A 23,035-nucleotide genomic window follows, 5' to 3' on the forward strand; every position below is an offset into this window, starting at 1 on the left:
GATCAAATTAATGGAACCAAGGTTTGGCCTAGCTGGGCAACTACCAAGGGGCCACACCTAGAAGGATGACCACTGGAAAAAGCCCCTCCCCATCCTCTTCCACACTGCTTGTCCACCTGACTCTCACTGTGGCCCAGACAACTGCGGCAGCAGGAGAGAAACTTCCTGTCAGCCAAAATGGGAATGCCATTGCCATGCAAGGCCAATGGCAGGTATGTTCACATTACCTGGGTTCCAGAGCTGCACACATAAGCCAGCCCAACTCTGGGCCAGTTTATGAGCACATCCTTTTACCCAATCACTGATCCAGACCCTCCCCCCCAACAGCACCATCTGCTTCTAACTAAGCCAGCGGGTTGAGGGAGTTCCTGGGAAAGTGGCAAGCCGCGTCACCACAATCCCAAGACAAATAAATAAATAAGCAAGTCCCTTTTCATCTGTGGTGGGGATGCCAGCCTGAGAGACAGAGATGCCAAGGTCTAATTGGTACCTACAACAGCTACATGATCCCTACAGAAACCGTTTCATCTGATCTGGGAAAAAGCATTTAGCCCAAGTGGAGGGCTCAATGTTTTCCTCTGCAAAGCTGCAGTTAGCACTTTCCACCCCAAAGCCACAGGACTCCGCAGGAAAAAAGCTGAAGCTACCATCAGTGCTTGTTGGCACAAGACCAGCCCTGCCACCTCCAAGCACTCATTTTGTTTTTATCATATTATATATCTAGATAGATAGATAGTTTTGCTTTCTGGTTTCTATGTGCTTTTCTAGCTATTTTTGCAAGGATGACGGAACACGGATCATCACATGCAAGGGAAAAACTTCGTTCTAAGCAGGTGGGCTGGGACTATTATTCCATTTATTTATTGTAAAAAGTTGGCTATTTTCTTTATATGGGCATATAATCTAGTAAGAACAAAATAGTGTGGCTAAAATTAACTTTCATAAATTTTAATTTATTTATTTTTACCCCATTTTTTGGAAAGGTCTTATCTACAAAGCAGCTTCCACTGTTATCTAGAATTGTTTTGCGAACGTTACAGTATATAAAAAAGTTCACCTGGATGTGATTCCTATTTACCAAAGGCAGCCAGGAAGAGTTTTGATTTGCCTTTTGAAGTTGGAAACAAGATTCTCAAGTTGAGGAGACCTCCTGCACACTGTGGCCACTGAGACATGATTCTCTTCTCAAAACGCTTCAGCAGATCCCAGTTTCAATTCCTGCTACTGCCTTGAAAACATCATCCAGGTTCCTACACTGTCCACAAAATACAGTGTAACAGAAACATATTGGAAGGGTAGGGCCCTGGCTCAGTGATAAGAGCAGCTGCCTGGCATGCAGAAGACAATCAGTGCTCATGCATAGAAAGAGCAGAAGAGGAGGCAACTCTGGCACATGTTGCTTCCTAGATTTTGGTCCTCTTTGAAGGGCTGATGTGGGGGAATATTTGGCCCTCCAGATGTTGCTGAACTACAACTCCCACCAGCTCCAGAGAGTGGCCAATGGGGCAGGGAGAAGGATAGGAGTTGTAGTTCAGCAACATCTGGAAGCTGAAAGGTCCCCCCTGCCACCTATCCAGAGATTGTGGTCCAGGACAACAGCACCTTAGAAATCCTGCCAAAGAATTTAATGTCTTATTTTAACTGATGGTATATAACCCATTTTGGCAGGCTCAGTGGTCGAAAAGCAGTTTGCAAGTGCTATAAAATAAATAAACTGCATATAACAATGCCATTTGCATTTGTCCAACTATACACAGCCAGGCTTGGATGGGCAGCCATGCAAATATATCAGCCCTCAGGGTTGCAGACCTTTCCCTAGAAAACCTTGAACGGGAAAACATTTTCTCTAGGCAAATCTTAAGCTTGATTTTTATCAGAACATTGTTGTTCAGGCTGCAACTGAAAAATGTTCTGATACCCAAGACAGAGAGAGTGCACCATCTAATGCAGCATGCTTACTTGTTTACTTTCATATTTAGTTGAAAAAATTAAAAAGCTGGAAACTTTCAAACTTGCTGAAGGTTGCCTAGCAATATTGCTCCTGAAGGCTTGCTTTCATTTGTGATCACTGCTAGCAAATTTTATGAAACAGAAAAAAGGTTCCATTCCACATCGCTGCTTGGCCCTTTCAATGATGATGAACACTGGAAGCCGTCCAAATATTGATATATATATGACATGACCTAGAGGTTTCTAGGCTGGCTTGAGACACCAGGAGGAAATTCATGGCTGCGTTCTCCCACTGTCATCCTTGCTCATACAAGTGGGAAGTCCTCCAAACGCCGCACGCCCCCCCTCACCCCGGCCACAGCTCACACGCCTTAGGCCTAATTAGATTCCCCTGCCATCTGTACATCCAATGTAAATCAAGGGGAATACAAGAAGGCTTCTTTTTTGGAGGAAGAAAGAGTAAGGGGGGGCAGAATAGCCAAAGAGAGAAATTGGGGGAGGGGGGACACCCAGAGAAGAGAGAGTGAGACTGGGGGGTGGGTGAGGGTACAGGAGGTGGGGAAGAGGAGTCAGTTATGCATTCTGGGAAGCCCTCCGCGATTAGTCACATAGCATTAATCTGCCTCCCGCAACAATAGCTGCTGAATTTCGACCGAATCCCAGCTGTCACTCCCTGAATGAAAGAAAACAAGATTTAGAGCGTCAAGCGTCCTTACAGCTTCTGCAGAAGGGGGGGGGGGACTGTGCGGTGCGCATTCATTAGCGGCTCACAAAGGCGCCCAGCCTTTGTCCCTTAAATTGCTCATGTGCCCGATTAATTTGCTGAAGGGTTCTCTTCTCTCTCCCCTTGCCCCCCCCTCTCCCGCCCATCATCCCCGGAGCAAACAGAAGACGCCAAATGTGGGGGCAAAATTAAAGAAGTGGAGCAGACAAGGGACAGAGAGGTGCAGGCTTTCCATCCCCCACCCTCAATTCCCAACTGCACCGAAAAAGTCTGCCATTCAACAGTTGGGATTAGGAATGCCTGTAGGGAGAGCTGCTTCCTTAGAGAGAGACGCACCCCCCTTTTTTAAAAGAGTCTTCACATTTGCTTCCAACAGGTGGAGTTTAAAAAAAAAACCCAAAACAAGCAATCTCAACATATCCAGCTCTCAATCAAATTCTGTTCCAGGACTCTTGCAAGCAGCGGATTCCACTGAACATATATCCTGAGGCTACATGCATTTGGGGACAGGAGGGGTGGAGAGGCTGCTGCCTTTTGCTTTTCTTTTATAGAAGGGTTAAGAAAAGAGAGCAGAGGTGGAGGAGATGCTGGGTCCCCACCCCCACATTAATTGGTGGGCAACTTGTTCCCTGCAGCCATCACTTGGGGAAGCCCATGAGAAGTTCAAAGGCTCCAAAACTTTCCTCACTGTAGGGAACATGGGGGCACTGCAATAAAGCTACTGGCACTTCCAAGTGCAGCTGGGGGGGGGGGGGAATCCCTGCCTGAAAACCTGGAGTGTCACTGCCAGCCAGTGCAGACAATTTCCATGGTCTGACTGCATATAAGGCAGTTGCCTATTTCCATAGTTAATTCACACAAACATAAGGCAAGCGTCCTGGAATGGGTCAAAAGGAGTCCCCATTTAGTCCAGCATCCTGTTTACAACAGTGCTCCAATGGCAAGAAACCTGCAAGCACTACCTGAGCTCAACAGCAACTCTCTCCTCCTGTGATTCCCAGCAACTATAGTATTCAGAGGCATGGTGCTTCTGACATCTCTTTCTTCGGAAACATTAGGAGTACTTGGGTGCGGGGGGAGGCTGCTTTGCATGCAGAAGGTCCCAAGCAGCATCTCCAGGCAGGGCAGAGGAAGACAGACCCCTGATCCCAAAACCCTGGAGAGCTGCTGCCAGCCACTGCAGACAACACTGGTCCAGATAAACTAATGGCCTGACTTAGTATTATTTATTTATTTATTTAAGCGAAACACACATACTGCTTGATAGTAGCAAAAACTCTCAGCGGTTTAAAAGCACAAGGCAGCTTCTTATGCTCATCATCCTAAATCTAGACAAGGGCTGGCTATTCCCACTTGGAAGAGGCTCTGTCCCTCAACCCCAGTTATCTCTAATCCCCAGCACAGAGCACAAGTACAACATACACTCATTAGGGCCATACACAATTACAGATCAATTGACATGGATAGTTTAGGGTTGCTCAGTTAAATTGCAATCATCCCCCTCCTTCCCCTTCCACAAAGTTCAGCATGAATTAAAGGGGAGGGTCTCTCTGTGTGTGTGTGCGTTATCCTCACGATAGCTCTTAGATGCATGCTGCCCTGTTGAAACTACTTTGGATAATGGCAACTCCACAGATGGAACTGCACCTTGAGCCCAGGTTCAGCTCCCAAGGATCCAGACTGCAAACTCCCATCAGCACAGCATCATTTCATATCTCACAGACACACATATGCCTGTGTTTGCAGCAGTTAATAGAAGATGCACATCCCCAAACTCTTGGCTCCCAGCGTCACATCTATCACATGTGGAGACTAAAAGTTGTCTCCCTCTTAATAGGCACACCCCAATGTAATATCAGGCTATCTGACTCCTTCTGGAAGACATATTGTAATCCTGGACTTCAAACTCAAAATGTAAAGTGTCCTATTAAAATCTGGAGCCCTTTTCTGCCTATTAGAACCAGGTTACAGATTAGTTTCCATCAGTCCATGTATGTTTTTTAAAAAACAAAACAGGTAGGGAATCTGTTTCAGCCCAAGGGCCACACTGCCTTCTGGGCAACTGCCCAAGGGCCATACTGCCAGTGGTAGGTGGGGCCAAAAGTGAGTAGGACAACCACTTCAAGTTACACCTTTGTAAGTAGGTTAAGGGTTGTTTGTTGTTGTTGTTTTTACACACTCCTCTCCATCCAGACAAACAGAGGGTATCCTCAGAATTCAAGGACATATTCCAAGCCACCCAAAAAAATTTGGGATGCGAAGCAGGGTGTGTGTTGCCTGGGGAGAGTTCCAAGGGCCAGACAGAGAGGCCTTGAGGGCCACATCTGGCCCCCAGGTCTGAGGATGTAAACCAGAAGTCACACCTCCACTGCGTATAATTTCGCACTTACCGGCAAACCCCTGTTCCATTGGGGTAGGTTTCACACCTTCCTCCATTCAAGCAGGACTCCGAAGCCTGGGAACACTGGATGCCTGCAATGAGACCGCAGAGAGTTACAGTGGTACCTCAGGTTACTGACGCTTCAGGTTACAGACTCCACTAACCCAGAAATAGTACCTGGGGTTAAGAACTTTGCTTCAGGGTGAGAACAGTAATCACGCGGCGGCAGCGGGAGACCCCATTAGCTAAAGTGGTACCTCAGGTTAAGAACAGTTTCAGGTTAAGAACAGACCTCCGGAACGAATTAAGTTCTTAACATGAGGTACCACTGGGAATTTGGTTGAAAAGGCAATGTAGGACAGGGCTTAGATCACAGGACTTGAATCTTGAAACCTGGGAAACTTCAGACCACCTTCATTCTTAAGTCAGCCAACAGCCTGAGTCTGGGCCTTGCCTCAACCTCAGATCTCCATCTGTGAAATGAGGACAGGATTCCTTTACCTTGTGGGGATGTTACTGCTGAGAGGAAAGAGGCCTGATGATTATATTTCTTTGACTGTGGCAGCATTCAGGTTTTTTTAAAACCAAGCTAGAATGCTAAGTGAGTACAATGTATTGTTTATGGAGTAGGTCACCGCAAGCCGCCTGCCGCTTATCTCCACCCTAGTTTATTATTTGCAAGGAGTGATTATTCTGTGGTATTATGGCAGTGGACAAAGCTGTAGTCTAACTCTTGATTTTGTGAGGAACGTATTGTTATCATTTGTTTTAATATCAAATAAATGTGTTATAAAAAAAGGAAAACATTATTTCCAAGCCTTTGGAGAGTAGTAAACATAGAATAAGCAAAAAGGAAACAAGTTCAGATATAGCAGAAATTGTTTGCAATTCAGTTTAGGAACTGAAAGCAACCCGAAGATTTGCAAAGAGGGGCATTTTTCTTTGTAAAGAAAGGGATTTTTTTACAGCCCTCCAGTTTTTCTAGTTCTACGCGATTCACTTTCCTCCACTGCAGACATCCAACAAGTAGCAATTCTGCATCAGTGAGGCAAAAGAAAAGAAAAGAAAAGAAAAGAAAAGAAAAGAAAAGAGAAGAGAAGAGAAAAGGTCTCTTTCTGAACATTTCCTGTGCTTCAAGTTCAGCACCACCAGGGCTAAGCCACACGTGGAATGAAACGTGTGGAAAGACATTCTTGCTTGCACGTGGTCCCAAACACAGCCAAAGACACCTCTGCCGCCTTGGAGCAGGCTAGAGATCCAGGTTTGAATGTGTTAATTGCAAGTCAGTGTTAAAGTGCAGTTAAAATAAAATATGCAGTTAAAACAAATGATGCAATGAAGCCCATGCTTCCTATCTGTGCATAATTTAGCTTGGAACCAAAGTCCCAGTTCTCCAAGAAGCTAAAAGAGGATGGAGGGGCGAGCAAAGATAGTGGGAAGAGGAGGGAGCCTGGCAGGGACAGGAATCTGTGCAGAATGGCAAGTTCCAGCTCTAACTCCGCAATTTCGAGCCACATCAGATCTCCTTCTTGATTCTCCCTGCAGAGTTCCAGACTTCCCTCCACAACCATAAGGACTAGGGTGGGTTTTTTGTTTTAATGTTTTGAAAAGGAAGAAATATCAGGATGCCAAATTCTATGCCTAACTCAATTCAGGGAAAACGTGCACAGCCCTACAGATAAGATCCACAAACTGGAACATGTTGTGGTTTGCCAGCAGTAACGCATTGCAACAAGGCGCATCCTGGCTGAGCATAATTCTGGTTAGCCAACAGAGAGACCTCAGGGCCAGTTTTGTGGAAAAGCAAATGCTGCAAGTCTGATTCTCAAACCAAATCCAAAGAACAACCATATTGTGTTCTTGGCTGTTGGATGAGCCACATTTTTTAAATGGGCAAGAGGGTGAGTGTGGAGCTGTCAGTCCCAAAATCTGCCCTGCTTCCTTGCAAATAGGAAGTTCATGTCTGACCAGCAATGGTTTCAAAGCACATAAGCGTGGGCTTTGTTTTAATAGAAAAAGGTTCACGCCACCCTGCTGGAGCCCCATAATGATGTCAGCGGTAGTTACTCAGAAAACCAAGCTCAGCATCAGACCCTCAAATGTCAGGACTCGGCCACAGGGTACCTGTACTCCAACTGCTACTGTTCAGTCTTAACCCAAAGGCTCTTTGCGAAAAGGAAAAGAGCAAGAAAGCTCTTCTCCAATGGGGTTCTAAAGCGGCAAATGAGACAAGGCTGAATTAGTGGCTAAGGTGCAAGAGAAGCCAGCCGGCATGGTTCAGTAAGCCAAGGACAGGGAGTTTTATTTCAGCTCCCAAGGGCCACAATTTTTCATTGCCAACCTTCTGGGGGGCCACATATCAGTGGAGGGCATGGCCAGGGAAAAAAGTGGGTAGAACAAATGGATGCAGCTGTTACATCTGAACAGTACGCTCTGCTGTAGCCATGCAAAAGTCAGAAGTTTGTACACACACCTCTCTCTCCATCCACACAAGCAAACAGCACCATCGTGGTTTAAGGACACCAGAGCTAGCCAGGTAAGAGCACTTAAGGAGAGGGCAGTGCAGGGCTCTTTAATGCAGCCTGGTGAATGTGGGTGGTCCAGAAGAGAGAGTCCTGAGGGCCACACCTGGTCCTTAGGCCTGAGATTCCCCACCTGTGTGGTAGCTCACTGAAGTAAAGAGCTGCCTGCTTAACTTCTGCAGTTGTATAACAATGGCAACAGTAGTGGAATTTAAATGCTCATTCACTGGATTGCCTGGAAGGCACGGAAGTACTTGCTCATCAGAAAAGAATTGTTGATTTCTTCTCTTTAGGTCCCTGATGGGTCACATGAGACACGTGCTATGGGCAGGGCTGCTACTGCAGACTTACCTGCATGGCTGAATCTTGGGATCCTGGGTTCAAGGCTACACTTAGCCAGGAGAACCTCAGACAAGCAAACCAGAACCAAGCACAACCCTATTACTGCTCTGCTCTGCTCATTATAGGCTGCCACATATACCTTGTTAAGGCTGCTTTTGAGACAAAAGATGAAGGAAGCCTAGATTGTGAACCAGCTGTTTGGCCTACTGAGGTAAAGACTGTTTTGTTTTATTGTTGTTGTTTATTACTGATTGCATGTAAAGCCACTCTGAGTCTTTTTGGCTGCAAGTGCTCTAAAACCAGAAAACAAGGACTTTCACTAAATAAATAAACAAAATACCCCTGGCTTATGACTTAGCTTTCAACAAGGTGAGTTCAGCTCAGCACCTCAGCATTAGCTCTCTCTCTGTAAAATTAAAATGGGTATGATGCTCCCATCACATTCACTGTGAGCATAAGCAAGAAACTGAAACATTGGTCTCTGTCCCAAAGAGGCCGGGGCAGTGACTATTCCCCCAAATTAGCAAAGTATTAGTATTTCACTTAAGTTTTTAAGCTACTGCTTCAAAAACATTCAGGCGGGAGATCGTCCTTGCAGGCGGGGCACGGCTGCGTTCTAGAAAGCCCACCACTCAGGACGGAGGAAGCCAAAAACCTGTCTTTCATTCAGAGCTATAGGAGTTCAGGTTCTTTTCTTTCCAGAGGGCAGACACAGACACACACCCCGCCACCATCCTGCTCACAGAACACACACACACAAACACACACTCTGTCTTACAAAGCTATTTTTGAATTGTCTGGCTGCTCAGATATTCATGAATATTTTTTTTTTTAAGCACAGTGTGTCTGCAAAAGGAGCCCAACAGAGACCGGGATAAGAGTGAGTTGTAAAGCAGGCGGGTCCGAGTTCGTGGGAAAAAGCAACAGCTGCAGAGCAGAGCTCTGGGCCTTCCCCAAACAAAGCGGGAAGGGAGGGGGTGAAATCAGAGCTGCCCATTGTCAAAAGCCAAGGATACCTCTTGTATTTACTACAAGCTGATGGGGTTGGCTCAGTCCCCTTGATACCCAACACCTACATGCTCCTGACTGAGTCGGGAGAGAGCACTCTTCAGGACCCATGCACACACAAGACATACCACACACACACACACACACACACAACACACACAGCAACCTCAACCAGGCACTCTAGTTACCGATAGTTCATAAAGAAAGTGGAGGATGGGCCTGTGTGTAGCTGGAACTGCCGCTGGGGGGAGAAAACACAGAACGAAACTAGACACTGACCCCAAAAGGTATGCAAAAAAAGAGAGCTGTTCCTCCTCCATTTCCCGGAAGGCAAGAGGTGAAATTATTATTTGGCATGATGACTAAGGTGACTTGCAGACTTCCGCTGCGCACAGGAACACCAGAAAAGGATGGCCTCAGGCAGCCCAGATCCTTAGAAGGCCCTTCCAAAGGGGCGGTTCACATGTGCACACACAACCACTTGATGGCTTGCACCAAATGTGTGAATACTCTGACTGAAAGAGGACCTGCTCCAGAAGCAGCCTGTACATAGCTGTCAACTTTTCCCTTTTCTTGCGAGGAATCCTATTCAGAATAAGGAAATTTCCCTTTAAAAAAAGGAAAAAGTTGACAGCTATGGGTATGTCATGAGCATGGGAAGAGACTGCCGGGCCAGGCCAGAGGCCCACCTAGGTGACTACTGAAAGTCCACAAGGCGGACCTCAGCGCAGCAGCAGCCGCCCTCTTCTGAGGTACCCAGGAATGCTGGTTTTCAGAAGCATACTGCCTCCAACAATGAAGGCACTGGTCCCCTTATCCTCCTGCATAGAATCATAGAATTGGAAGTGATCCCAAGGGTCATCTAGTCCAACCCCCTGCGATGCATCCATGACAGATGGCAATCCAACCTGAATTTTGTCTCATCGCCTTTATATAAAGCCATCTGAGCTGGTGACCACCAGTACATCTTGTGGCAGCACATTCCATAGTCCCACCATAGCACAAACAAGTTTTAGGGGGAAAGAAACCCAACAGCCCAGTGAGCACTGAGTGTGCTGAGTAGGCATGGGGCGCAGCCTGACTCTTGGAGGGGGTACAGCAGGGTGGAGTATCCTGACTGGAATCCAAAAAAGAAGGACCCTACGCTGCAACATTTTGTTACAGCTCCCAGTTGCTTGTCACAACTGAACCCCAAACTCCACTCAAGGAACTCAGCTGGAAGAGAATCCAGTTTAACCTATGGACAACCAACATGGTGCCCTCCCCCTCCAGACTGTGGACTCACTTGGTGGGCCACAGGTTGCCCATGCCTGCTTTAATCTCTAATGTGCTCTACAACTGCCTGGGGAGTGGCAGGGGGAAGGCACCCCCAACTCCCTATTAGAACTTTGCCCCTCAGCTTTGGTAATGGAGACTCCCGTCTCCTAGTTTCTTCCTTCCACTCAGTGGCGTAGCGTGGGTTGTCAGCACCCGGGGCAAGGCAAGTAATTTGCGCCCCCTAACCCGTGGATTTGCACCCCCTAACCCTAACCCCCAGATGTTGCGCCCGGTGCGGCCGGCCCCCCCTGCACCCCCCACACTACGCCACTGCTTCCACTACCCAAGATATTTTTGGGAATCCCACAGAAAAACCTATTATTGTCTCAGTGCTCCTGGTGATGAAGCTTAAAAAGCTGATTGGTTGAGCAGGAACAAAGGTCCTGACTTTTTCAGTTGCTAAGGAAGCTAAAACAGTCCAGCTTCTATGAGAGACTGGGAGGTTATCAGTTTGACTGGGTCCAAGATTGCATATGCACACACAACCCAGACATGGGAAGGGGTCTGTTTGGCCACTGGCCTGATCAAACAAGCCCCTCTTATGTGAATCAGATCAGGATTGGCATATAGACTGTGATGGCCCTGCAGCAAAGTGCTAGGACTGTAGAGTGCTTCTGTTCATGGGCCAGTTAATTTTATTACCAAATCAATCAGGACTCTCCATGCAAGCTGTGTGTTCCGGTGCGGTGTTATGCTTAGAATCACAGAATAGGATCTGGGAGCCCAGGGTTCAAATTCCCACTCAGCCATGATGCTCACTTGACTTTGGGCCAATGGGCCAGTCAGTGCCTCTAAGCCTACCTACAGGGTTGCTGTGGGGATAAAATGGGAAAACTGAGAACTATGTACACCACCTTGAGCTCCTTGGTTTTCCTCGTTGGATATAAAGGCAATCAGTAAGATCATAATCATAATACTCCATTTGGGTGCCTGAGTGTGATGGAAACATAGGTTCCCAATCCCAGCTACGTAAAATCTTCTGATTTCTCTGCTGATTTCTATGGGAAGTTTAATCACTTCCACCCCTGGGAGGGATATAAAAATAGCATCGCAGGTTGAACCAGGAAATGAGCTACCTAGTGAATGAAGTTGTTCGCTCTACCCTTTTCCATATCCATGTCTCTTCCTCCCTCCTCCTCTTCCATTCCATTCATCCCAAACAGCTGTCAGCCCTGCCCCTTAACCATCAATCAGGCTCAGGACCCACACTCACAAACTTTTCAAGAAGCTTTGTAGGAGTTCCCTTCTCTCCCTTATGATTTTTTATTATTATTATTTCTGCAAATCTCAGGGTTATGGCAAGCCTCCCAGGCACCCTCTGCCCTGCCACTGAGCCAGTGGGGGCATGACACAGGGGTTAGAATGTTGGACTAGGACCTGCAAGAGACCGGGGTTCGAATCCCTCACTTGACCATAAAGATCATTGGGTGACCTTAGATCAGCCTGACCTACCTCGCAGGGTTGTTATGAAGCTTAAATGGGGATGGGAGAGAACAATGTACATCATCTTGAGCTCCTTGGACAAAAAAAAGTGGGATATAAATCCATTTTTTAAAAAAAGACAGTTAATTAAATGATGACACTGTGAGAACTGAATTAGGATCAGAATGTAAGACACGGATGGCACAAAGTGGGGGTGGAGGGGGTGTCTTCCTAAAATGACAATATAAAGACCAAGGCTGTGGGGACAAAAAGGTCTTTCTGGGTGACTAGAAATGCAAGGGTTTTGGGGGGTAGGGGATGACATTGGGCCGGCAACTTTTGGAAACTATTTACAAGCTGCTCCAAAGTAAGGGGGCTGGAGTGCGGGGTGGGGAGACAATCACTTCACTTTCACTAACATGGGTCAATCCATGCCAACTATCACCAGAAGTTTATTCCAAAAAACATGTACTGAATTGCCTGACCATGTCAAATTATTAGCAAATTATGTCCCTGCTAGAAAGGCTCCTTCTGGCAACCAAAAGAGAAAGAGAGCCCAAGACCTGTGACACTGATGGGAGACTTGAGTGGCAGGGCTTGGAGTCACTAGGTCAACCCCCTTCAACCTTGGGATTTTCACCTGTTGTTGGGCTACAACTCTCATCATCCTGTAAATCAGTGGTAGAGCAACTGCAGAAGATTCCTGGTCCAATCCCTGGACTTTCCAGGTAGGGCTAGGAGAGATTGCCTGACAGCTTCCTATGATTCTCGTAATTGGGCTAGGCCATCGGGGGATGATGGTACTCTGCAGCCCTGGAAGTACAAAGTTGAAGAATTCTGCACAAAGGGATCCAAATCAGGATCTGAGCCCTAGTCTCCTCCCAGCTCCAATTCAGAGAGAGCTATGATTGAGATGTGTGTGTACATCTATGTGTCCAGATAGTTTAAGGATCCCACCCACCAAACCCCAGAGCAGATCTCTCTCTCCACCCCCACCCTCCGCAGCCCCATTTCAAGGTGCTTGCAAAAGCAAGGATGCCTTCTTCTCCAAACCCACAGCATGTGCGACAGAGAAACCTGAAACTCAATCTTTAACTTAGTTTTTGCTTTTGTTTTTTGTTCAGAGGCTAAACCAACACACCTCTGCAAGTGCCCTGAATTATATACTCTCAGCACACACAGCATCACGGCAGCAACAATCACAAACCGTTCCCTGGCAGCGAAGCGTATGAATCAAGGTGAGAAAAACTGCCCAGCGAACACCCCAGCATTTAGCCACTGCACACTTTGATTTGAAATTGAAACGACTTCATTCAATGAATCAGGCAGCTGGTGAGAAGTTCCATTCACCCAACACACAGAGCCTTTTTTCCTTTGTCTCCACTACTCCAGTTAAAATTCTGTCTCCAAAACAGATTGCCCTGAGGCACTTCAGGGAAAAGTGAGAACAGCCTGCTCTGTGCAAAACTTTTTTGCCCCATCTCCAAGTCTAGCGCTTGCTGTCCAGGTTCTTCATTCCACTGTCCCCCTTCCCACTAAGGATTCACAAGAGCTCTGCAGAACAAGAGCACAAGAAACAGCTTGTGACATCCACCCCCAGAAAGTAACACAGCAAAAAATAAAAAGGAAGAGGGAGGTGAAAGAGAGGCAAGGGTGCGAATACAGGAAATATTACGCATATCCACAAAGTAGAAACACCCCCCTCAACCGCAGAAAAAGCACCCTAACCTGTGACAGAGTCCTAAATTTCCCAATTAAATCTGAAACCACCATGCAGACAATAGTCTGGCCTTTCACAGCTTCCTACCAAACAGAAGGCAAGTCTTTTCACACATTATAATGCAGCAAACCCTGGTTTGGGTTGGTTGGGTGCTTGCAAAAGAAGCCCCCTATCCAAGATGGGAGGGGGGAAACTGTGGTTGTGCTCCCAGAAGGCCCAGGAAGAGGCAGAGGACCAGATATCCAATGATCTGGGGGCTCCAATGCCAGCCTTGCTCAGAGCAGACTCACTGAAATGAATGGGCATGGTTATGTTTCGGTGAGTGTAGAATCAGAACGGTAGAGCTGGGAGGGAACCCCAAGGATCATCTAGTCCAACCCCCTGCAATCAAAGTCTACTCCAAGAAGAGGTTTGTTAGATACAATTCTTCTCCCTCCTCTCTCCCCATACAAATTTTGTCAGGACTCTGTGCTGCACGGCTACGCATTTGTTCAAACACGGTGCTGGGAGAGTCCCACTCCCACTTCCTAGAAAGAGGGGGCAGCCGAAAAGTTTTGCAAAGCAGCTGGAGAGGGGATTCCTCTCAGACACACGCGCGCGCGAGAGCTCCTATTCTTGAAAGACTGCCGTTCCCAGTAAAACACCAGGCTCATGCTGCATTTGCCCGGGGAAACCAACATCTCTGCAAACTTTTTCGGAGCTGCTTAGCTCATTCTCGCAAAAGCAAAAAAAGCCCCAAGCAGCCTAGCCGTTCGGTTTTGTATCACTTTTGTTGCAAACCCCAAAGAGCCGTTTGCATCAAATAAATATGTAAAGAGAGTAAGAAAAGAAAATCCTGCCCTCTTTCCTTTTAAGGTGAGCTGCAGGTCACCGACGCTGCCTGAACCAGCTGCCAGGCAGCTTGGAAAACTCGCGCGGAGGGCAGGAAGGAACCCTGAGGGTAGACTGCGCTTGCACGGGGAGGCTTCCCATCTGAGCTGCTCTGAGCCGACACAACGGCCCGGCTCGTTGTTTTGTTTTAATCGCCCTAAACGTCAGCACCACCACGCCGCGGGCAAGGGAGACGCTTGCAAACACAATCGTAGAGTCGCGGAGTTGGAAGGGACACCAAGGGTCATCTAGTCCAACCCCCTGCAATGCAGAGCATAGGAGGACCATACCAGGTAGACAGTTCAGCCCCCACCCTCCATTCCATCGCTCGCCACGAAATCCTGAAGATGGAAAAAGCGGCCCAGGAAGCTCATCCCCCACCGGATCAGGCCCAAGACAGTCCCGCGAACCCCACCAGAGGATGTCCAGGCCGGGGAGCGCAACAGGTGGCCGAAGTGGCGTCGCCGTCTCCAGCGCACCTACCTTGAGCGAAGGCGGGCAGCAGTGCCAGCAGCAGGAGGCAGCAGCAGCCGCGGGGGCTCCGCACCCCAAGGGGCCGCATCCCGCCGCTCCCCAGCCGAGCGCGGCTCGCCGGGTTAGAAGAAGAAGGTCAGCCTCCCAAAGTTGGCAGCGGTGGCAGCGTCCTCTCCGCCCTGCCCACCGAGGCTCTGGCTCCGCACACGCGGCCGCCCCTTCGGTCCGCTCTCGGGCGCCGCCGCGCTGCAACAGCCCGTCGAAAGGAAGCGCCGGTACACTTATTAACTCTCTCTCCGCTCTAGCTCCCCTTGGAGCGCGCTGCCCCCTCGCCCCGCCGGAGGATCTCTCCGCGCCGGGCCAGGTGCGAAGTTTCCCAGTGGGGCGCAGAGAAGGAGCCCCCGTCGCCCGATTCCCGGTCCCCCTCCTCGCCCTGGCGCGCGGTGGGCTCTCCTTCGGGACGGCCCTTCTCTCGCGCGCCGCACAGAGAAACAGGAACTTTCTCCTCCTCCTCCTCTGCAGCCGCCGCCTCCTCTTCGCTGATAAGTTTGGGGAGTATGTGTGGGAGGGAGCGAGCGAGCGCCCGGCCACAGCCTCTCGCGGGGCGGGACCAGCCGGTCGCGGGGCGGGGTAGCCTCGGGGGTTGCTTAGTATATGAGGGGCGACTCTCCCCTCCCTCCCTCCCTCCCTTCAAAGGGGGCTTCAGCCTTCCTCTTGGTGGGCGAGGGAAAGGCGCTCGAGCGCATGCAAAGTTTGGCGCCTGCTCCGACCCGGCCCTGCCACCCAGAGGGGAAGCTACACCGGTCCGCTCGCTCGCTCGCTTGCCTGCCTGCCTCAGCGCCGGGGAGAGGCGGCGAGGGGACCCCTCAGGAGTGGAGAGGACTTAGTTATTTATCATTTGTTTTTATTTTATTATTATTATTACATTTCTGGCCCTCCCTTTCTACAAGGAACTATGCCCACTTTCCTTTTGAGCCTCACAACTGCCCTACAAGGTAGGCTAGGCTGAGAGTGTTATGTTAACCGTTTGTTTATACTGTATGTCATTTCAACCAAAAAAAGCCCCCAAGGAGGCTCACAAGAATGAACAGACACATACAAATACCATAGTGCAAATATGAAACAATGCCAAGAAAAACAACAGAAGTGATACAAATTTGAAACAACAAACACATTGCTGTTTCTGCCAAAAAAAAGACAAACATCACCCACTGAGCTGTATAGATAAAACTGGGTCTCCCAAGTTCTAGTTTGACACTCATGCACCACACCACAGTGACTCTTCCATACGTGACCTTTTATCTTCCTAACAGCCCTGACAGGTAGGTTAGGGCTAAAGACAGGGACTGGCCTAGAGTCACCCAGTGAGCTTCAGGGCTGAGCAGGGATTTGAACCTGAGTCTCCCAAGTCCTAGTCTGATACCCTAACCACTATACCACCACTTCAGCCCAATCCAAGCAGTGCTCTCCATACGGATGTCTACTATAGTAGCAGAACCTCAGTGAACCTACCTTTGAACACCAGATGGTGAGTGACACACACAACTGGAGAGTTGCTCTTGCACTTGGGCTTCTGATTGGGGCACCCACTTGCCCACTGCAAGAGCAAAATAGGTTGGCCTTTGATGGGGCCCCTTTGGCCTGACCCAGGTGTAGCCAGGCTCTTCTTAGGCTCTACAGGTCAGTGAAGCAGCAGCGGAGCAAACTGCCTGCTTAGCCGTTGGCATTCTGCCTGGGAAGGAAGCGTGTGGAAGCAGGGAGGAGGAGGAAGAGGAGCACAAGGGCAGTGAAGAAGGTGATTCATGGGGCAGCCCATGGGGTGGTGCCTTGCCAAGGGCCCTCTGAAACCTGGCGCTGGCCCCCGAGCACATTGGTCCAGCAAAGGAGCCTGCCCCCCAACCCTGCCACACACACAAAATGCATCTATATTTTAAAAATGCATCTATATTTATAAAGATAACAGACATGTCACTATGCTGAAAATGCAAGTCCAGAAATGGAAACAAGCAAACAGTAATTACACAGTTTACCGAAAACACATCAGGTTATGAGTAAACTTTAATGAACAATGACTAATACCGTATTCCATTATATCAATATGTCTGACTAAACGAAAAAAGAAATAAAAAAGAAACCCACAATACTCAACATGTTTAATGTAGTTAATAGGGGGAGGGCAATGAGTGGGTCCTTTTATCCAGGCAAGAAGCATCATCAAGGGGGAAAGGCTGAAGTGTTGCTCATTTATTACAGTATTTTATTTATTTACATTTATATACCTCATCCAAGGAGCTCAAGGTAGCGTTCATGGTTCTTCTCCCCCTCCTCACTTAATCTCAACAATAACCCTGTGAGGTAAGGGAAGCTGAGAGGCAGCGACTGTTCCCTCAGGTCTCCCATTGAGCTTCATGGCTGAGTGGGGATTCGAATCCTGGTCTCTCTTAAACTGCAGTCTGACACACAAATCACTACACACTGGCTTAAGAGAGGTCCCAAAGCTGGGCAAAGAGAAAGGAAGTAAGGGATATATTGGAGAACATTGGTATCATAAAGAAACAGTTGTTGGCCTATCAAAATGCAGGATGGGCGTGTGGTGTTAGGTACAGGGCAATAGCTCAGTTCAGTGGCAGAACATCTGCTTTGCATGCAGAAGGTCCCAAGTTCAATCCCCAAATCGCAAGCAGCGCTGGGAATGTGTCCAGTCTAAAACTGGGGTTACAAGTTGACACCCAAAAATCCAACTTTGTCTCTAAATTGATGCCAAAGTTTTGTGCTGTTTTGAGTACGGTAATTGATAACCAAGGGCCATAGGTATCCCCCACAACCCAGCATTGTCAGATTCACTCTAAACCGGAGCCAAACTTTTACAATACTGTAGTTTCAAATCCTTCTGCACTTTTAACCCCACTCCCAAAATGAGGAATTGATACTAAAAGCTGGGTTCCTAGTTAATGATACTGTAGTTAACTGCACTCAAAATCCCTCTTCAAAAACATCATTGTCTTACAAAGGTAAAGGGACCCCTGACCATTAGGTCCAGTCGCGGACGACTCTGCGGTTGCGACACTCATCTCGCTTTATTGGCCGAGGGAGCCGGCGTACAGCTTCCGGGTCATGTGGCCAGCATGACTAAGCCACTTCTGGTGAACCAGAGCAGCGCACGGAAACACCGTTTCCCTTCCCGCCGGAGCAGTACCTATTTATCTACTTGCACTTCGACGTGCTTTCGAACTGCTCGGTTGGCAGGAGCAGGGAGCGAGCAATGGGAGCTCACCCCATTCGAACCGTCAACCTTCTGATCGGCAAGCCCTAGGCTCTGTGGTTTAACCCACAGCCCCCCCCCCGCGTCCTCCATTGTTTTACTTAACTCCACCCCAATGTAAAAGTTATGCCCCTCTGTTCTTGAGGTTTCTTACTTTAAGATATGTAACTGAATGGAGTTGAGCAAATATCGAAACATGCATACATGGGTTGAATAACAAGGAGTATACACATATATCAATATACACAAATATCCATTTACACAAATACACTGGGAAATTATTGACAAAGACATTTTCAGCAGTTAAAGTTGGCATCACCAGGCCCAGCAAGAATTCCAGAAGCATAATGCATGAGAAGTTAAAGAAAGCAGAATAGGCAGGGAAATGTGTAAGATTTATTATGCAGTTTGGGGGGGGCAGCACAAAATATGGGGTTTGCAGCACAAAACCATTGCAAAGGTTTGGCACCAGTTTGGAGTGAATGGGACAATGCTGGGTTTTGGAAGAATACCTATGGCCCCCAGTCTGAGTATCATTTACTCCGTTTGGGGCGGCAGCACAAAATGCAGAGTTCATGGCACAAAACAAGCACAAAACTTTGGCATTAGTTTGGAGAGGATCCAAAATTTTGGGTGAAGCTGCTGAGCTGGGTGACATAATGGTTTGACTCACTGGGCCTAATGCAGAAGGCCCCCAGTTCAAGCCCCAGTGGCATCTTCCGGGTAGGGGTGGGAATGTCCCATACCCTGGAGAGCTGCTGCTAGTTGGTGTAGACCCTACTGAGCTAGTTGGTACAAGGGATGGGCTAGGACTAGGTATAAGGCAACTTCCTGTAGTTCCAAAATTGCTGGAGTACCACTGTCCCACAGCAGTTGTTCTTAAAGCCGGAGACATGTTTCTAGAGGAATGTTCCGAAGGACAGCAGTTGTTGTGGCCTGTGAACTGGTCTCCCATCCCCCTTCATCACATTAGCAAAATATTTCTGCTGGATATAGTGGGGCATTCTTTTATTTCCAAGGGAAAGGCAGAGGGAACATCATGCCCCCCCCCCCCCCGCTTTGTCCTTCTTCCTTCCCTCTGCTGAAGACTCTTTTATCCCCTTCTTCTTCCTGGTAGCAATTCCAAAAAGGAGGAGGGAAGCTAATCTTGGCATGTGGGCAGTTGAATATCATGGTTGCAGCCAGGAACGGGCACCTTATTTCTTGCCCCCCATCCCTCTAACAGCAATACCTGTTAGGCATGCAGCACCAGCAACAGCTGAGTAGAGACAGCAGTTCTCATTTGAGGCCCACAAAGGCCTCCCCGTCCCAAGGAAAAGAGTGGCTGCTTCCGATACATTTCCTGCTTTCAAAAGTTCTTTCTAAGGGTGAGTGTGGAATGACTTTGGTGGTAGGAACTTGGGGGAGAGATTTCAGATAGAGCAGTTGAGTGGGATCCCATCTGGAAAGAAGAGAGTGCTTTTTAAACTGTTGGCTGTGTTCAGCTCAAGAAGAAGTGGCAGGTCTCTGGTGCTTTGAGGAGATAGCAAAGTGCAAACAGGTGATGGAGAAATAGTGGAACCATCCACTCCTGTTTCATTTTGCTCCTTTCCCTCTGGAATTACGTTCCACCTAGGAAAAGTAGAGCAAATGATTTAAGGACGGAACTGGGGCCTATGATAAGTGAGGTGATGGGTTAGAGAACACCGAGCTACTTCAGGTGAGAGTCAGGGACCTTAATGCTCCACAGCTTAAAGTATTCAGTGCCTCCATTGAGTCTTTGGCAGCAGATGGGGTACTCCCTTTCTCAGTTTGGAGGAAAGGCAAGCAAGAGGGGGGATGACAAGAAGTTCACAAAATGATGCCTGGCATGGAGAAAGTGGATAGAGAAAAGCTTTTCCTTCCTCTCATGACACTAGAACTGGTGGGCATCAAATAAAGCTGAATGTTGGAAGACTCCGGGCAGATAAAAGGAAGGACTTCTTCATGCAGCACAGAGTTAGACTGAAGCACTCTCTTTCACAGAAGGTAGTAATGGCCATCAACTTGGATGGCTTTAAAAGAGGATTAAACAAATTCATGGAGGAGGAGGTTCTCAATGGCTACTAGCCTCTATGGCTATTTTTGGCTCCACGGTTGGAGACAGGAATGCTTTGAATACCAGTTGCTAGGAATCAGGTCCTTCTTGTGGGCTTGCAATTGGGGCACCTGGCTGGGCACTATGGGGACAGGATGTTGTATTTGATGGGCCATTGTATCCCAGAAACAAGCTCCAATGCAAGTAATTATTGGAGCAGGATTAGGGTTAGCCTCCTAAAGCTTTAAATCAGTGCAGCGGGAGGGGGGGGGTTTACATCCTATCATTGTTTCACCACATTAGATATACAATGGTACCTCGGGTTAAGAACTTAATTCGTTCTGGAGGTCTGTTCTTAACCTGAAACTGTTCTTAACCTGAAGCACCACTTTAGCTAATGGGGCCTCCCACTGCCGCTGCTGCACGATTTCTGTTCTCATCCTGAAGCAAAGTTCTTAACCCGAGGTAATATTTCTGGGTTAGCGGAGTCTGTAACCTGAAGCGTATGTAACCCGAGGTACCACTATACAGTATTTATTGGCACTTACAGGCACTCCTGACCATGCACTATTAAGCATCCTTGGCCTCTGTATTTTTAATATCTCTTTCAGGATTATGCCTGGTCTGTTTTCCCAACCAGGATAACTTTTTAAAAGATGGCTCATACAGAGCTAAAGGTGTACCCATGCAGAAACCTGTGATCCAAAGATATTTCACACAGGTCTGGCGGAATGTGGGTACTTGTTTGAGGGTTGCAAATAGCTGCTGCTGGGTTTCTTGGAAAGGGTTTTGGGAGAAAATCAGAAACAATCTTGCTTTCCTTATCTGAGACACAACCAGTTAGTTTCAAGTTATCCGCTGGGTAATTAACCGAAAGGCATATTTTTTAAATCATGGGACTTGGGACATAGAGACTTCTTTCTTCTTTTGTAACAAACGCTAACTTTTTTCCTGTTGCTTTTTTAAATGATGCATTAGAGAGAAATGTTTTCACAAAATAAAATATCTTAAATGATAACTGGGTGCCAGATCATTATTTTTAAAAAAGAGCAATTTGAGTCCATGTTTTCAGTTAAAATAGCAGGACTTTAGGCATTTAAAAATAAATGATTGTTAAGTCTGTCTTAATGGAAACCTTGGCAAATCTCCACAGGATTCGTTGTTCTTCTGAACTTTTTTCCTGCCCAGACATATTTAAACATGTATTAAGTTTGGAGGGTTTGGGGTTGTTGGGGTTTGGGTTTTTTCCCCTTTCTTTATTCCCCCCCCCCTTGAAAGTTAAAATAAAATGGATAAGAAAAACCCTCCGTAAGATTATTTTAATTCTTTTTCACTCCTGCAAGCTAGGAAATTATGTTCATGGAGGAAATATAAACAGGTAACACACATCTGTAAATTATTTTCATGTCCCCAGGGGCTGAAAAAAAACCTTCTAAGTGAAACCAGCATGCTTATATATTTTGCCCTGACAGCTCAGGGAACAAAAAAATTGCCAAAATGTGGAGGCTGAGGAGAGTCCCAGCGTGGGAAAGTTGGTTTAGTGAGAAATTTGCCCTAGGCTATTTAAATAAAATCAGCCACTTTTTTCTGGCAAATGCATGCTCCACACGAATCCTACAGCTACTCAATTGCCCAGACAGTTGGGTGGGTGCATCATCCATGTCCCTTTCATCTCTCTTACATAATCACACAATCAATATCTTGGCTTTTAAACAGATGGGGCACTGGACCCCCAAAAGCCTGCTATCAGATTTGATTTTACTTGCTTTTTCTAGCCAAATTTGTCAAAATGATAAAGGGGGCAGAGCAATTCCCCTAGGAGGAAAGTTTGCAGTGTCTGGGCCTTTTTTAGTTTAGAAAAAAAAGTCAAGTAAGAGGTGACATGATAGATGTTTATAAAATGATGCATGACATAGAGAAAGTGGACAGAGAATAGTTTTTCTCCGTCTCTCATAATACTATAATACAAGGATGTTCATTGAAGCTGGATGTTGGAAGATTCAGGACAGAAAATAAAAGACTTCTTCATCTGGTGCACAGTTTTCTCCTACAGCAGTCAGAAAAAGCTGCACAGGCCGTAAAACATGGCTTAGTTGCAGTGGTGAAAGTTCTTAAATTATTGGTATAGGAACTCAAAAGAGTGGCTTGTGAGAGCCATGCGGCTAAGCTGGAGGAACCTTATATGAGGCTAGTTATCCCATGAATGAAACACCTTCTCCAGCTTTGCTTCACTGCCTCTGTAGCTGGAGAGCATCATTGGAACTCTGGTCATGCTTGCTTGCCTGGATGGAACATAGAGAGGGGCATATGTAGAGATCAGCCTATGGAACAAAGATATACATTTGCATCCATTGCTCTGTCCACTTTTGCCTGAAGCCCCATTCACTGTGTAGTCCCCAGAAGATCACCCAGAAGGGAATGTGCCCCCCCAGGCTGAAACATGGTCCCCCATCCCTAACATATATGAAGCTATTTTAGAATAAAAGTCAGACCCTTGGGTCAATCTAACTCAATATAGTCTGCACTGACTGGCAGCAGCTGTCCAAAGGTTTAGATAGGGGCCTGCCTCTCCCAGCCCTGCCTGAGGATGTTATTGGGAATTGACTCCATGACCTCTTATATGCAAAGCAGGTGTCCTACTACAGAACTACAGCCCTTTCACCTAAATATAGAATATGATTCTAGTCATAGTTGTGGAGAAAGGGCTGAATTAAATAGAAAAGTTGAGAGCTGCCTTATACAGAGTTAGATATTTGGTCCACCGAGCTCACTATTGTCAATATTGACTGGCAGATGCTTGCCAGAGTTTCAGGCAGGGAGTTTCTCCCAGCCCTACCTGAAGCCTTCTGCATGCAAAGCAGCTGCTCTATCACTGAGCAGCAGTCCTTCCCCATATGTTCAGATAGGTTTAGGCCCAGGTGCCAGTATTTCTGAGGAATGAAACATGCATTAGCTATCTGCATTATTTCACATAAAGCATGGAAAATG

General features: G+C 47.3%; 1 protein-coding gene across 2 annotated transcripts in view; it reads right to left on the reverse strand.

The window, feature by feature from the left end:
* NOTCH1 (notch receptor 1) overlaps positions 1 to 15,260 on the reverse strand; it is a 98,243-nt gene extending 82,983 nt beyond the window's left edge. For both annotated transcript variants that reach the window (XR_014543824.1, XM_083596209.1), the window contains exons 1-2: positions 14,739 to 15,260; positions 5,065 to 5,146 (exon numbers count right to left, since the gene is read on the reverse strand). Coding sequence is in view for 1 of the 2 variants with exons in the window: in XM_083596209.1 (XP_083452335.1) it covers positions 5,065 to 5,146; positions 14,739 to 14,817 (161 nt within the window). In the remaining variant the exon portion in view is untranslated. The remainder of the gene's footprint in view (positions 1 to 5,064; positions 5,147 to 14,738) is intronic.
* Between the last annotated feature and the right edge of the window lie 7,775 nt (positions 15,261 to 23,035).

This window comes from Podarcis filfolensis (genome assembly GCF_964270895.1).
Source record: "Podarcis filfolensis genome assembly, chromosome: Z".
Taxonomy (NCBI): Eukaryota; Metazoa; Chordata; class Lepidosauria; order Squamata; family Lacertidae; genus Podarcis; species Podarcis filfolensis.